Consider the following 16,064-nt stretch of genomic DNA (forward strand, 5'->3'; position numbering starts at 1 on the left):
TCATTTTGACTCAAGAAAATCATAATTTTATAGTTCAATCCGGAAAAACAAATACATTGTTAACCTCTGGTTCCGTACTCAATTCGTTCCGGAGGTCCATTATTAACCTGAAACCATTCTTAACCTGAGGTACCACTTTATCTAATGGGGCGTCCCGCTGCCGCCGCGCCAGCGGCACACAATTTCTGTTCTCATTAAAGTTGTTAACCCAAGGTACTACTTCCGGGTTAGTGGAAACTGTAACCTGAAGTGTTTTGTAACCTGAGGTGTTTGTAACCCGAGGTACCACTGTACAGTAAATGGACAAAAGTACAAAGATTCACAAAATGTTTAGGGATATGCGTACCCCTGCATCCCCCCCCCCAGAAAAAAGCACTGTTTACACGTATTATTCACTACCAGTGCCTTGTTATATACTCTCAGTTACTTGGGCTTCTAGGAATACTGAAACCAAACAACTTACATGCAAGTGAAGTGACGCTTGTGGGAAGATTCTGCTGAGAAAGATGCTGGTCAGCTTCAGGCTCTTCTGGTTCTGACAGAATGTGATGACCAGTGTGAGAAAGGTACATAACCTGAACTGCTTGTGCTTGTGGAATCTTCATTTTTTCTAAACTCTCCGGATCCCGTTGTTGTTCTTCTGATTGCAGGAGAGGCCAAATCCTCTCTCTTCTCCACTGTATTAATGCTACTCTGTCACGTATTGACTTTGCAACAATTTTGACATCGCTCTCATGAAAAAATCCAGCATCAACCTGAAATAAAGCCATGATTGTTCAGCTGTGAATCCACATACATGTAGGTGTTCATTCAGCAGAGTATTTTCTACAGAGTTTTCGAAAAAGTGTGATATAACACGTGCCACAGTTTTTCATAAAATAGTGATGTAGCTGCAAAACCAGCACCAGATCAAGCAACTATTATTCTATTTAAACATATGTCTGTCAATCATTCTAATTTGAAGATCACTGGAGCTCCGTATAAAATCAGTTGTTAGCGAGTGTTACTTTTTCAGTCAAAGCATAACAGATGGCTGACAGGAAGGGGGCATTTATAGAATAATTAAACCCAGTGCACACTGCCATCATATTTGGCATAATCTCAGATGTCTGCTTCATGAATAACCTACAATTTTTCCAAACTGCATTGCAGCTTAAGACTACAGCTTTTCAGGAACAAAAAGTCACTACCTCTCAGCCTAACCTACCTCAGAGGGTTGCTGTGAGGATTAACTGAGGAGGGGGGGAACCATCAGTTAGATAAATATGTGGGGTGAATAAATGCCTTTCCTATTCTGAATATGTCATTTGTGCAGATGCTCCTGCAAATGTAGGCTCACCAATCCATGTACTATGGAAAAAAGTCATCTTTAGGTACTATGTAAAAAAGTCATCTTATGTCATATTAACTACAATATAAGCGTATTCAGCTGATACCATTTCAAAAGCTCACTTGGCACTGATACTTTTAATTTTACCTCTTGGGTTAAGTCCTGTCTTTCACCCAATCAGAAATGTATATATTTCCATATTTATGTTAGGGGCACTCTAAGATGTGGTATGAAACTGAAACAAATTCACCCTGTGAATTTTAAAATGAAACATCTAAAATATTGGTCTGTGACCGTTAAGAATAAATTCAATTCATCTAAAATATTTGAACCAAAAGGACTCAGGTGTAGGTGATTTGTGTTAATTAAGCTTTTTAAAATATGTGCGTGCTGATTTAAAAACTGGCATATCAGTATTAGCTTGCTGCATGGAAAAGAAATGGAGTTTACTGCAAAAATCTCATTTATTACTCAAGCAAACAAATAGATTTGGGCCCAGCTGATACTGCCTAGCTTACTGGAGCCAACCTGCTTTTCATTAAAGACATCTTGATGGAAGAGACAGAAGAGCACAGAACACTTTTGGCTAAGCAAGGCTACAGAGCTTCCTTGTTCCTTCAGGAGTACTTCCCATGAAGAACTGAATTCTTGCATAACTTTTGGGGGGGAAAGTTTTCTTGTGAACAAACTATAATCATTATTCGCAGATGCATCTGAATGAAGCCGAAGTAACTAGAACTATTCTGTTGGGAAACTGAGGGCTAACAGTCTTGCCCTGAGAAGACCCCAGAGGCATTCTAGCAGTGTTTTGCCAAAGGCTCAAGCACACTTTCTCTGATCAGCGCCTCATATTACATATCATCTGAATGTCCACAAAAGTACATCACCCTCTTCCATATGTATGTGGGAAGAATGTAAATGTAAAGAACCGACTTGCTTTTGCTGTAACCATCAGAAGCTACACATAATTGTACTGAACAATGTGTATATAGGATTGCAACCCAAGAAATGCAAAACTAATGGTTATTTAATCATGGTTTCTTCATAACTGACTCCCCACCTTCTACTTGGGTAGTCATTTTTATGCATTGGCTACTCAGTCCTTACACCTAAAGCAGAAAACAGATCCACAGTGCCTTCCTGATATTACAAAGAAATCTGTTCTTCTGACACTGTGATTCATCTATAAATTAAAAAGGAGCAATGGTGTTCCCATTAGACTTTCCTTTGTTTTCTGTCCCTTCTTAATCAGCCATTGAAGTGCCACATGTATTTTGTTGCTGTTGTTGAATCATAGATGGAGGGGGAGGGAAGTGGGGGGAGCAATATATATTCACCCAATGACAATAGGTATCTATCTGTTCAGTATATAAAACAACTCAGCAGCGAACGTGACAAAGTTTATCCTAAATGTATCAGTATTAAACCTTGAATAGCCCTTGTTCTTTGTTTTTGCAGTTTTTACCAAGAAATTAATTTGGACACATCTCATCTTACTGGAGAAAAAGTTAGAAATGGTGCAGACTCTATTGAGTACAGTACTCTAATTCAGGATCTTTTATTTGCCTAATTTCTTACCCAAGCCTTCTAAATCTCTCTGAGCTGAATCTTTGGAATGGAATTTACTTTACCAGATTTGCTCCTGGTGTCCTTTCAGATTAATGTACTACTTATATATATATATTTGTTAGGAGATGTTTATTTTACCATTTCTTGTGCAACATCATCAGGAGTTTCCTTCTCCAGATCAAAAGTAAACTCAATGGCTCCATTATCTTTGGGTTTTCCTTTCAGTTTCTTAGGATCTTCTACCCAGAGTCTTAAGGCAATAGAGGATTTCCTACCATCATCTTCTTCTGCAAGTTCCACTCTTACCCCAGTATCTTCAGCAAAAAAGGCATGGCTTAGTAAATCTTTAATTTCATATCTGGAACAAGGACAAATTACAAAAGCCGTATTAAGGCACTACAGATTTCAATACATTTTAAAACAAAACAAAACTGTGTATCACATAAAAACCAGCAAAGGGGCGTTCAGTAATTAAAACAAAAACTGAAGGAGCCTAAGCAATAACAAAGGAAACAATGGATATATTTTAGGAAAGAAGCCTGGAGGAAAAGTCTGTCTCAGTGGTTTTATATTTGGTGTTAGCCGCTCTGAGCCCGGCTTTGGCCGGGGAGAGCAGGGTATAAATTTATTCATTTTTTATTAATGTTTTCAGGCTCTAACAAAGTTTGTAGATGTACATTAAACATTTGGGACAACATTTTTAGAATGTATGAACAGTGATGCTAGATCAGTACAAGGAATGCAACTTCTTTTCAGCAGTAACCATCCAACAAGCTCACAAACATAATCCTCTGGCCTTTTCCTAATTTGTACCTCAGTAATAGATACTCAAAAGTATACTTTCTCTGAACGTGGAGGCTCCATTTTGCTACCATGGCTGATAGAACAGAGTTGTTCTCCATTAATTTGTCTACTTTTAACACAATCTGATTATTTAATTATTTTATTCATTTATTTAAGTTGATTTATTCATTTCTATTTTATAAAGGCATCATGTCAAATAGGCACTAATTGCAACAGGCATGGCTTTGCCTTTTATTTGCCTGGATTACTCTTTCGTTTCTTTGCCCACATCCAGTCCTTCCATGATCACAAGCAATGGTTTAGAACAGGCATCCCCAAACTGTGGCCCTCCAGATGTTTTGGCCTACAACTCCCATGATCCCTGGCTAACAAGACCAGTGGTCAGGGATGGTGGGAATTGTAGTCCAAAACATCTGGAGGGCCGAAGTTTGGGGATGCCTGGTTTAGAACCTCCACCTTCCCTCTTGAGCCTGATGGGAAAGAAAGGTGGAGCTGTGCATCATCAGCATACTGGTGGCAAAAAAAACTCCAAATCCCCAGGTGATCTCGCCAGTGGTTTCATGTAGATGTTGAACAGTATAGGGGGTAGGATAAAATGGTGTGAAATACTGTATGCCAATGGCTACTGTGCCAAGCAAATATCCCGCAAAACTATTCCCCAAACTACTGCAATCTGGTGCCCCTCAAATTAATCTTGTATAGGCAATCCAGTAGGATTGGTCAAGCAAAACCACCAGGAAAACACTCGCCCTGTCCAGCTACCAAGGGAACAAAACTGGGCCAGAGCCAAACAGAAAAGAATCCAGATCACATGTTTTATCCAAGAAAACTTGTAGGAAAACCCTAAGCCTTAGAGTTCCATCAACTGGATATTCTCCTGTTCTCCTCTCTCTGCCACAAACACAAAAGTCAGTTTAATATCTACTCAGTGATGAAATTTTTTTACTATTTGAAACACACCTCTCTTCTTTATTTTTGCAAATGCATTCTCCAATTATCTCCTTAATTTCAGGGTCGGTAACTTTATCAAAACTTGCTGGTTTGACACCCTGCAAGGAAAAACAAATCAGCCTTAGGTCTACTCAGAATAGATTTCAGTTCAATAGTATTGAATTGGTGCACTAGCAAACTTACTTAGGGTAGCTATTTGGTCTATTGCAAAACAATAGTATAGTATATTCCGTAATCATGGTAAAACAAAGATCAAACTAATTTGAAACTTAAATGGTAGAATTCTTTTCTATGGCATCTTCTGAAATCAACACATGTGCATACAGAACAGCTTGGATCCATAGCAGAGGATTTGCATCCAAAGTGTCCTTTCGCTCACAGAAAGTATCTTCCACAAGCAGAAGGGCATCCTGGGATCCAAGCTAATATTAAGATAACACATCAGATTGAGGAAATTAATGAAGATACTGAGAAGAACAACAGTTCTATTTTCCATTTTAGAATGTTACCAGTCCTCTAGTTATGGGGTTCAACACAGATGTACAACGTAACCAGATTTCAAGGATCAGAATCAGATTTGTAGGATCATACACAACCTCCACTCACACAACCCAGGTTGAACATGGTGAATCTATAGTCCCAAAACATCACTATGTTGTCATTTCTAAGATTGTTGTGAATCAACTGTAGATTACACAGTATTATTTGAGATTAATTTCTATTGAGGTAGGGAAACAGAAAGTTCTAATGCATTTCTTACCACATCAAGCTGAGGAGATTAACAAGAACCAATTATTTATGCATGTAACAAAGGTACTGTTGCTTTTTCTTTTCTTTTAATGAAAATTAGCTTTGGGCTCTATGGTTCTGATTACAGGGTAGGTGGAAATGGGAATTGGGTGGGTGTAAAAATGGAACCTATTAAACCATTTTCTTAACAGTTATTATCCCCACCCCTAAAAATTGTCTGCATACTTTCCTCGTCCTCCCTGTAGGGTTCCAGATGTGTGTTGATCCTAATAAACACTCATATTTATTTTGAACACAAAACAGCTAGTAGGGATAGATTAAGTGCCTATCCTAATGAAATAGTCATTATGGAGAGGCCACTTGACATAAACAGAGGGGGCTGCTCCACATAGCGAGATACTCATTTTAGCAAATCCTCATATGGGTTTGTTGCCACCTCTGTGTGAGAACTGCTCCACTACAAACGGTATCAACAGAAATGCTTGGCTGAGGCACAGAAACCAACAGCATGGCTGTTGCACATGAGAGAGAGGCTCCTCAGCTGAAACAGTCACCACTTTGTGAGACGACCATCTTATGTTTAACTTTCCTTATGCTATTAAAAGGAAAGCAGTTCTTCGTTATACTTTTGAACACTTCCCCCCCACCCCCCTGCTAATGCTTTATTCATCCCCCACCCCATTGAAGCCTTATTCATCTTTTAAAGAACTGGATCAAAAATATATGAGGGATATGGAATCCTCCTTAATCCTAGAACAGAAGGCTAAATGTTTCATGTATCATATAAGACACAATTTCAATATGGTGACATGAATGGGGGAGTACTGGCGAGTGGGGTTAAAATTCTAGACAAAACTGGCAGACTAATGGACAGTTCTGCTCAACCTACCATAAAACACAACTCTAGAGAGCAATCAATTGTTTCAAAAATAGCAGTGTGGCAGGCCTACAGAGATGTTTTATGGCCTACAGAAAAACTCTTGAAGAGTGGACGTTTTTGATTTTAGCAAACAGAAACTTGTTTCCACCGTCTTAGCATTTTAAACCATTTGTCTGTTGATCAGTTTAGTTATCAAATATCACATGATGACTTGCGACTGGAGGGAGGAGGATTCTGTCAGGACAAGAGAACTTGAAAATAAAAGCTGCCCAGTAAGCAGCAAAACAAAGCAAAATCTAAATCCTTAACACAATGCCCACCCAAGCCTATATAAACCAGATGGATATACAAGCTGCTTCATGAATTTCAGCAGCTCATGATCTTTGAGGTATTGGAATTTCAAATAGGGATGAACTTACCAATTCATTTAACTGGTAGTATAGTCAACTAGACCTTTAGTGGAGGTGAGGGGAAAGCAATTTTAATCAGCAAGGATAAAAGTTAAGGTCATGCTTTTTGGAAGTTGTTTTGATCCCTATGTTTTACTTAAAGAGGTTTTGAAGAATAAAAATGGGGTAGTATCCATTGCTAGTCAGTAGTCCCATTAAAATAAAATAATAATATATTATTATTATTATTATTATTATTATTATTATTATTATTATTTATACCCCGCCCAGCTGGCTGGGTTTCCCCAGCCACTCTGGGCGGCTTCCAACAGAATATTAAAATACAATAGTGTATTAAACATTAAAAGCTTCCCTAAACAGGGCTGCCTGTTAAGTTAGGCATGCCAATTAATTTCAGTAGGGCTACTCCAAGTATGGCTAACATTGATGCCAACCCTTAGTTTCCTGCTAACAATGAGCAAGAGTAAGTTTAATGAATGACTTTAATAATTTCTCCACTATAAAGCACCTATCCTGAGCTTTATGCGATATGCTAATTTATTTAAATTTAATCAATCAATCAGTTAAAAGGCAGGAAATTAAGCAGCTAAGATTTTTAACTGGCCACCAGCCTAATTCACATACATGTATTGGCTTGCCCATTAAATTTCATAACCATTCTCTATCTTTGTTGATAGCATATGGGTTCAGATAAATGTTGTATACACATTTTACGTTTGTGCATTTTAGGGGCCTAATACATGCCTATGAAACAGTGGTTCCTTGTGAAAATGCAAACTGCCCATCTACAACATGATTAGTGGGAAGAATAAGCTGTTGCCTTGTGTTCTGGCTATAGTCCTATATGCAAGCAAGGCATGTATCCACACAAAGAGCGATACATATCATGTCACATGTCTTTTTTTCTAGGCAGGCTATCTTTATCAAACATCTACATTTCTTCATCCAAACAACATTCAATTCTACATTCAGAGTTTGAAGCATTGCATTTTCCACTGTGGACAGACTTAGGACAGTTATTTTGAGATTTGAAAGCATACTTTGTATCATGGAGATTTAATCACTTTATGAAAGAGATCCATTCTAGGCTATTTACAAAGGGCATTAACAAGAATCTGGCATAATGGTAACTAAATTATGTTGACAAAATGTACCCAACTAGGCAAAGATTTTTTCACATGAAAGAGAAGCACTAATAATTATGACTGGAATGTACATTGTTCTGTTTTCCTAAGACCTAAAATCATTTCACATTACTTTGACTCAATAATCATCACAACAGCTCTGTAAGGTAGGCAACTATTATTAGCACCATATTACAGAAAGAAGCTCAGACTAAATACCAAGGAAGGAAGGAAAAGTAGTTGCTAAGGGCTGTAGATTTGATCAGGGGAGATATGGAGAATTAAGGACTACTTAATCTGTTTCCCAAGGGCCTTTTCTGAACAAGATCATAGAATCATAGAATCATAGAGTTGGAAGAGACCACAAGGGCCATCCAGTCCAACTCCCTGCCGAGCAGGAAACACCATCAAAGCATTCTTGACATATGCCTGTCAAGCCTCTGCTTAAAGACCTCCAAAGAAGGAGACTCCACCACACTCCTTGGTAGCAAATTCCACTGCCGAACAGCTCTTACTGTCAGGAAGTTCTTCCTAATGTTTAGGTGGAATCTTCTTTCTTGTAGCTTGAATCCATTGCTCCATGTCCGCTTCTCTGGAGCAGCAGAAAACAATATTTCTCCCTCCTCTATATGACATCCTTTTATATATTTGAACATGGCTATGTTTAGCCTCAACCTTCTCTTCTCCAGGCTAAACATACCCAGCGCCCTAAGCCGTTCCTCATAAGGTATCGTTTCCAGGCCTTTGACCATTTTGGTTGCCCTCTTCTGGACACGTTCCAGCTTGTCAGTATCCTTCTTGAACTGTGGTGCCCAGAACTGGACACAGTACTCCAGGTGAGGTCTGACCAGAGCAGAATACAGTGGTAATATTACTTCCCTTGATCTAGATGCTATACTCCTATTGATGCAGCCCAGAATTGCATTGGCTTTTTTAGCTGCTGCATCACACTGCTGACTCATGTCAAGTTTGTGGTCTACCAAGAATCCTAGATCCTTTTCACATGTACTGCTCTCAAGCCAGGTGTCACCCATCCTGTATTTGTGCCTTTCATTTTTTTTGCCCAAGTGTAGTACTTTACATTTCTCCTTGTTAAAATTCATCTTGTTTGCTTTGGCCCAGTTGTCTAATCTGTAAAGGTCATTTTGAAGTGTGATCCTGTCCTCTGGGGTATTAGCCACCCCTCCCAATTTGGTGTCGTCTGCAAACTTGCTCAGGATGCCCTCAAGACCATCATGCTGTTCCACTAAGGGGAAATTATATACTTATTTATGCCACTGCCCCCCCCCAAAAAAACCCATGGCAGTGAACTGCAGACAATCAACCATAAAATTGCCTTCATAGAACAGGTACAAAATACATTGCAATGCATTGTATTACATTGCATTGTAACTTCCACCAGCTCCTGTATACTTGCATTTCTCTAGATCCAACCCATTGTTTTTGACAGGAGCTTACGTCTGAATCCAGAACTCCCAACTTTTATGAGATGTGCCAAACCAATAAATAATGTTTGTTTGCTTTTGCTTCTTCACCAAGATAAAACTAAAAGAAAGCCTATTCCCTGGCTTTACATGTCAATAAATATGGAAACATGAAGAAGACACTGAAAATTTCAGCAGTAACAGGACATTATGATCACTTTTATTTGATCCGTATGTCTTATTTATACAAAAATGTGACTTAACAATAAAAAAATACACCACAAGTTAAAAGAGGAAATGCCCATAATATGAAGTCACTTACACAGGTTACTTTCCTGTAAATTTGAGCAGCATTCTGGCATTCTGAATATGGATATTCTGAGGTAGCCATTTCCAACATACACATTCCAAAAGCATATACATCCACGGATTCATCATAGTGTTCTTCATACATCTCTGGAGCCATAAATTCTGGAGTACCTGAACATAAAGAAAAAGCATTTGACTTAGAACACTTGTCTCTTTGTACATTTAGAAATAAGTGAATTGATCAAACCCAGATCAAACCCAGAGCTATTGAGAGTTTGCTGTTTGGGATGTCAATGTGTTTGAATGACTTTAATGTTTGCTTTTATCGTGACAGTGTTGTGTATATGGCTTTGGTATTCATTGTGTAATTATTGTGTGCCACTCTGGTATCACTGCTGATAAAAGGCAGCCAATAGATTCAACCAATTGATCAATGAATACACTAGCTAAAGCATCACATTGGCTACATTATTTAACACTCTACTTTATATAATAGTTATGACACTATGTTCTGACACTACGAAGGAGCACTTCTTACATCCATCTAATGTGAACCCAAGGATTACTACGGAAACTATATTCTACTGACAGAATTCTGAGCCCATGTGAAAGCCTGAATAAATAGCTTAATTACTGTTTCAAAATTTGGAGATGACAACTTTTATAAATAGGTGATTTACAAGCCTTGCATAATTTTCATTTAGGTAATAATAATAATAATAGAACAGAAATCACATCAGTATAGAACAAAATCCACTCAGAACAGTCTTGTCAAACAGGTAACAAACAGAACAATCTCTTCTTCCTTGGAGGCATGCAGCTCACCAACAATAGTGGGATACCCATAAGGAAATGTCCAGAACATTGTAACACAAAGCAATTAGGCATATTGTAAAACATGATGTATACTATAACTAGAACATAAAAAGATCTGGGTGAGTAGAACGTTTGGTTAATGATGCAGTAAACGAAAGCGGCTGTGCAGAACAACAGAAGAACATGTGTCTATGCCCATAAAATGTGTTTTCAAATATGTTTATGCATCAATTCTTTTTCTGTACATCCCTAGGAAAGAGGAGAGAAATGTTATGAATTCAGTAATGTGAAAGTGGTTTAAATAAAGAAGACTTTGTCCAAGGAATGCTACGGAGAATAAAACAGGTAGCATTATTCCACAAATTAACAGTGGAACACTGTGTTTCTCTTCTCAAATATTGAGCTCAATGGGACTACCTTCCAGATACCAGTGTGTACAGCAGCATATCCTTAGGAAACCTCTCCAGGTCCTGACACTGTTCATTGCTTGCTGCCAAAACTGGGCTCCACAAATTAAAGCTCCTCAGCACCTTCTCCTTACATACTGGACTGCTTGTTCAGAGTTTCGGTGGAGAGGCCAGAGCATTTCTCTGCCAATTTGCCTGATGCTGGCAGAGTGCTCTCAATACCTTACTTGCCCTATGACAAGGGGCGAAAGCTGCGACAAGATCCAGCATCATCAGCTGCCTCGCTGTTCTTGTTGCCAAGATGCTCATGACTGGCACTGGCACTTATAATCACAGAGCCAGGAAGTACTGTAAAACTGCAGATTTCCTTCTGTGCTCTGACATCGACCCAGCCCACAGAGATAGAGAAGGGGAGGCTTTGAAGAGAGGCTGTCCAGGCAGAGAGAGAGAAACTCTGTAAATCCCCACAGACCCTGCTTGCATGTTCTGGTGAGATGTGCCATTCCAAGGATAAATAGTGCCCTCCAGAGAACAATCTGCTACCACACACAAGCAGAGCTCCACTGCAATGTCCTATCAGATTTCAGCCCTGCCCAGACCTGGAACCTGGGGTTTCCTTCGACTCCTCAGAGGAGTAGTCGTGGAGCAGAACAATCCCACAGTTCTCCATGCTCTTAGAAACCCTGTGAAGCTGTCAGATCCAGGCATCCCCATACCAATATCAAAGCTGTAAAAGCTCATAGCTAATAGGAAAAGTTATGGGCCACAACAGGGGCCCACCTCAAGCAGCAGCAGGAACCAGGATGCTCACCACTGTTTTTCAGTGGGGTTGATATCATACCTGCTGTGGACTGGCACCTACAATGTTGCATGCCCTGTGGCTGGCAGCTATGCACCTGGTGAAGGTATTCATAGCATGAAGCTGGAGCCATAAGGGACACCATACCTGTTACCCTGCTGCCTGCCCTGATGCATAACAGCCCTGACTGACAACTGCATGTATGTGTCTTGCTCTTTCAGGATCAGCTCAATCCCAGATGCTGATCCGTGAAGTTTATGACTTTGCTATATATGTTGTTGTGGACTGTACTCAGTTTCTTGGGCAAGTTGCTCGTTTCCAAATCTCACCACTTTGCCTTCTATTAAATGGGTTTGGGGAACAGCAGCAAATACCATTAGTTTTACCTATTGCTAACCTTGGCTCTGCCTACCATTATTGCCCATGCCCTCCACTGCACCAGCCCCAATGGGCACAAGCTACATTGTTTTTAAAAAACCCAGGCTCATCACAAATCTGGGCGTTTTTGAACCTAGTGGACTCAACCTGACTAGTTCCAGCAATGTCACGAAGTGAAATGCAAAGTAAAAAACCATAAAAACCTAGCTGCCAGTATGCTAGGGCTAGGATCAAGGTGCTGGTTTTGGTACACACAACATTATACAGCATGGGTCCACGAAATCTAAAATATTCCTTCACCCTGCTGCATAGCCAACAGATCCCTGCTTTCCACAGAAGAGAGCCTCCTGCAGGTGCCATCATATCAGGAGGTTCGTTACACATGATTTCAGAATCAGGCCATCAGTGTGGTGTTACTTGTCCTTTGCAATTCCTTCCCAATGCATATCGGACAGGTGCATTCTCAATTGTCAATTCAGCACCTGTGAAAGGCATTCCTCTTTCAACAAGCCTCCTAAAATCTTTGTCCCAATTGGTATCTGTCATGGAATTGTTTTTAACTGTGATTGTTTTTCTTATAATAAAAAACTATTTGAAATTTGTGTGTGTGTATACAAATTTCAAATAGATAATATTTGAAGATATGCGCAATTCCTCTATCCTTTTTTAATATACCAACTGTTTTATCTATGTCATTATATAATAAGTCGCTTTGGGATACCTCAAGAAAAGTGATTCATAAATGAAATAAATAAACAAGCAAACAAAGCAGATAAAACATCAATATAACAGTTAAAATAAAACAGCCAGCTAAAATAGATTACAGTACAATAAATTACAGATTATCTTGAGTGCTGAAGTCCCAATTTATTTAAATTATTTTTAATCCTGCCAATCAGAGATGAAGCTAGCCAGGCCTCCCTTGGCACTGAGTTCCTGAGTCAGTTGAATCAGCCCCCCGGCCCCATGAGTATAATTATTACTGGTATGCTGGCTCCAGTAAAAAAGACAAAGTAATGTGATGATACCACATACTGAATCAAACTATTAGGGGGGACATTAATTAGCTCTTTGAAGAGCTCAAAGAACCAAAATCTTACTACAAATGCCAGGCTGAGAAAAGGCACAATCGTCCCATCATTGCAGCTAAATTGCACAGAAGATGCACTTTGATTTGGTTATGATTACATTAAGACTAAAATCCTTTGCTCACTTGGCTGTTAGTAAGTCTCACTGTGCAGCTGACAACTGAGCAGGCATGTCTAGGTTTGCAGCGTAAAGCAATTATGGTAAAAAAAAACACAAAAAACACTACAGTATAATTTTAACAAGATGATGGCTATGTGAAGCCCAAACAGAGTCTGAGCTTCTTCTATAACAAAGAAAATTATTTGTTTTTTTAGGAAATCCAACAGGATGAAAAATTATGAGCTAGGAAAATCTACCATTCCAGAAACTACCATAGGAAGATAATTTTATAGCATTTGTAAGGCACTTCAACGTAGTTTCCACAAAAATTATAAACAGTGATTTGTTTGTTTTTTGACGGTCTGTTATCACTTATCCATGTTATAATAATTTACAGATTTGTAGATGGAAATACCTTGCTTATAAGACTGGAGGAGACAATTGCTAAGGGAAAATGTCTTACCTATTACACTTTTGGCAAATGAAGCTCTTTTGAGAGTTGCCAGTCCTAAATCTCCTATCTTCACAGATCCAGTTGGTCCAGTTATAAAAATATTGTCACATTTTAAGTCTCTGTGAATGATTGGTGGAGTTCTAGTGTGCAGAAAATGGAGACCCTTCAGGATTTGCCGGCACCAGCTACGAAGGACTTTTGGTTTCATCACTTTAAATCTCTTCAAATAACTGGAATAAAAACATATCAGACAGAACAAAAAATCAATGCTACATTGAGAATTTAATACCGCACAACAGTGATGTTGCATTAATATGTATTTTAGATAACTGCATTTGGTAAAAGTTAATATATGCATCTTCTTTTAGATACTAGATGGAGGTCTTACCATGGATGATCAATATTAACTCAGTCCACTCAGAGCCAAAAACATTAAAGACCATACATTCAAATGATATGAGGGATCATGTATAATTTGAAACTCATGTATGAATACCTGCATTCTGCTGGCTCAGGGGAGGGGGAGTTGCTTTTCTGGAAAGTGCTTGCAAAACTACAGATTTGGTGCTAATACGTGGCAGAAGTCCCTGCTATAAATTTACTGACATCTATCAACTCAAATCTAAGTAATTAAGAAGTAGTGCTGTGGCCTTGAAATATTGAGTGATGTGTTCATATGTTCATATATCAGGGGGTGGGGGAGGAATATACAGCGTATTCTCATAAGCAGGGGAACATTTATTCTTCTAATGCCATCATCAAGCTGAACATGATCATCAGCACCATAAACCATTAATTAGCATGATTCAGATTAACAAAACAAAATTAACAGTTTGGTTTCAATGAGCCAAATGCTTCTTTTCCTCCTCTCTCATCAGCAGAGGATTGGTTTATTGTGGCTTAATAATAAATTGTGTTGACGCTATGAATCTCTACATTCATCTTTCATGTGTAAAACAGAGGGGAAGAGGAAATAAGGGCATAACAGCTAGTGGTTACATAACAAAACAGAGTAGGACAGAAAGACAGTGAAACTCTGCCTTCAGCTCAGTTAAGATCAAAGACAGATAAGCTATTAGAAGGAAAGATGCCTTCAATTCATGATAATGGAATATTTTCAAATGAAGCAAGTGATTTGCCCAAATACCTCATTTGGTAAACTATGCACTGCTCAATTTGTCCAATGCTTACGTTTTCAGGGTTCCAGATGTCATCAGTTCTGTAACCAGCACAATACACCTCTTTCCTTTTAAACACGATTCCCAAAAGTCATAAAACCTAACAATGTTCGGATGCTGAAGACCTTTCAACATCTCTGCTTCCTCTTTAAATCTCTGCCGTTCCACTTTCGTCAGCTTTCGGTCCTATGTTTCAGAAGAAATTGCTTATTAGTAGCCGGCTCACGAAAACTGGCTTGGATCTAAGGATCCTGCTGTGCTAGAAAAACACACACACAAAAACCACTTATCTGCTCACAGGATTTTACCCATGCATCTAGAAAAGCTGCTCTGGAGCACCTGCTTGACCCTCTGGGGTTGGATTTTAGATTGCTTTCAAAAAGACACAGGTGGGAAGAAAAATCAACAGCAGCACATGTGAAGATGAGGTACCTACACAGTAAGATCCTTGAACCTAAGCCATTATCTTCACTATCAGTTAAATAGGAGTTACTGCAAATATATCTATAAAGGTCAACCATGATTACAAATCTTTCTGGTTTAACATAAGAGCAGAGACCTGAATAATATGAATCAAAAGGTTTATCAAAAGGATTTTTATCCTAATTTTGTCGCAACTGGAATAGCATGCCTTCATTTAATTAAATTCAAAGGCAAAGAGGTATAATGAAGCAAGCATCTGATTATCTTAACATATTACAGTTTCTAACCAACATAATGTATGATTAGCAGAACTGATACTCGCTTTATGATCCTAGCTTCAAAGAACTCTCATTCCAGGCCGTTTTTCTCTATGACCGTGTTCAGGCATTCACAACTGTGGTTTCCCCTGATATTGCAGCATATGACCATCAACCCCATGGGTAGGCAAAATAAGGGCCGGGGGCCGGATCTGGCCCAAACGCCTAAATCCGGCATGCGGACGGTCCGGAAATCAGCATGTTTTTATATGAGTAGAATGTGTCCTTTTATTTACAATGCATCTCTGGGTTATTTGCGGGGCCTACCTGGTGTTTTGACATGAGTACAACGTGTGCTTTTATTTACAATGCATCTCTGGGTTATTTGTGGGGCATAGGAATTCGTTCTCCCCCCCTCCCCCCGAAATATAGTCCGGCCCCCCACTATCGATTATTTGGCTACCAGTCTTCTAGTGTTTACTAATGCTTCTTTTATCCATTATATATGGGCGCTGTTAAATAGGTTTCAGTCACATTTGAATCAAGTGTGAAGGCTGTTTGTCCCAGAAGCTCAATTCTCATTACAGAAATGATCTTATACCAAAATAACCCT

At 39.0% G+C, this 16,064-nt stretch overlaps 1 protein-coding gene across 15 annotated transcripts in view; it reads right to left on the reverse strand.

Moving 5' to 3' along the window:
- The window catches only part of WNK2 (WNK lysine deficient protein kinase 2), a 114,652-nt gene that overhangs the window by 71,325 nt on the left and 27,263 nt on the right, over positions 1-16,064 (reverse strand). For all 15 annotated transcript variants that reach the window (XR_015948226.1, XR_009557105.2, XM_088662224.1 and 12 more), the window contains exons 3-8: positions 14,785-14,957; positions 13,603-13,823; positions 9,565-9,722; positions 4,664-4,752; positions 3,038-3,257; positions 464-755 (exon numbers count right to left, since the gene is read on the reverse strand). Coding sequence is in view for 13 of the 15 variants with exons in the window: in XM_088662224.1 (XP_088518350.1) it covers positions 464-755; positions 3,038-3,257; positions 4,664-4,752; positions 9,565-9,722; positions 13,603-13,823; positions 14,785-14,957 (1,153 nt within the window). In the remaining 2 variants the exon portion in view is untranslated. The remainder of the gene's footprint in view (positions 1-463; positions 756-3,037; positions 3,258-4,663; positions 4,753-9,564; positions 9,723-13,602; positions 13,824-14,784; positions 14,958-16,064) is intronic.

The sequence above is a fragment of the Zootoca vivipara genome, chromosome 2 (genome assembly GCF_965207765.1).
Source record: "Zootoca vivipara chromosome 2, rZooViv2.hap1.1, whole genome shotgun sequence".
NCBI lineage: Eukaryota > Metazoa > Chordata > Lepidosauria > Squamata > Lacertidae > Zootoca > Zootoca vivipara.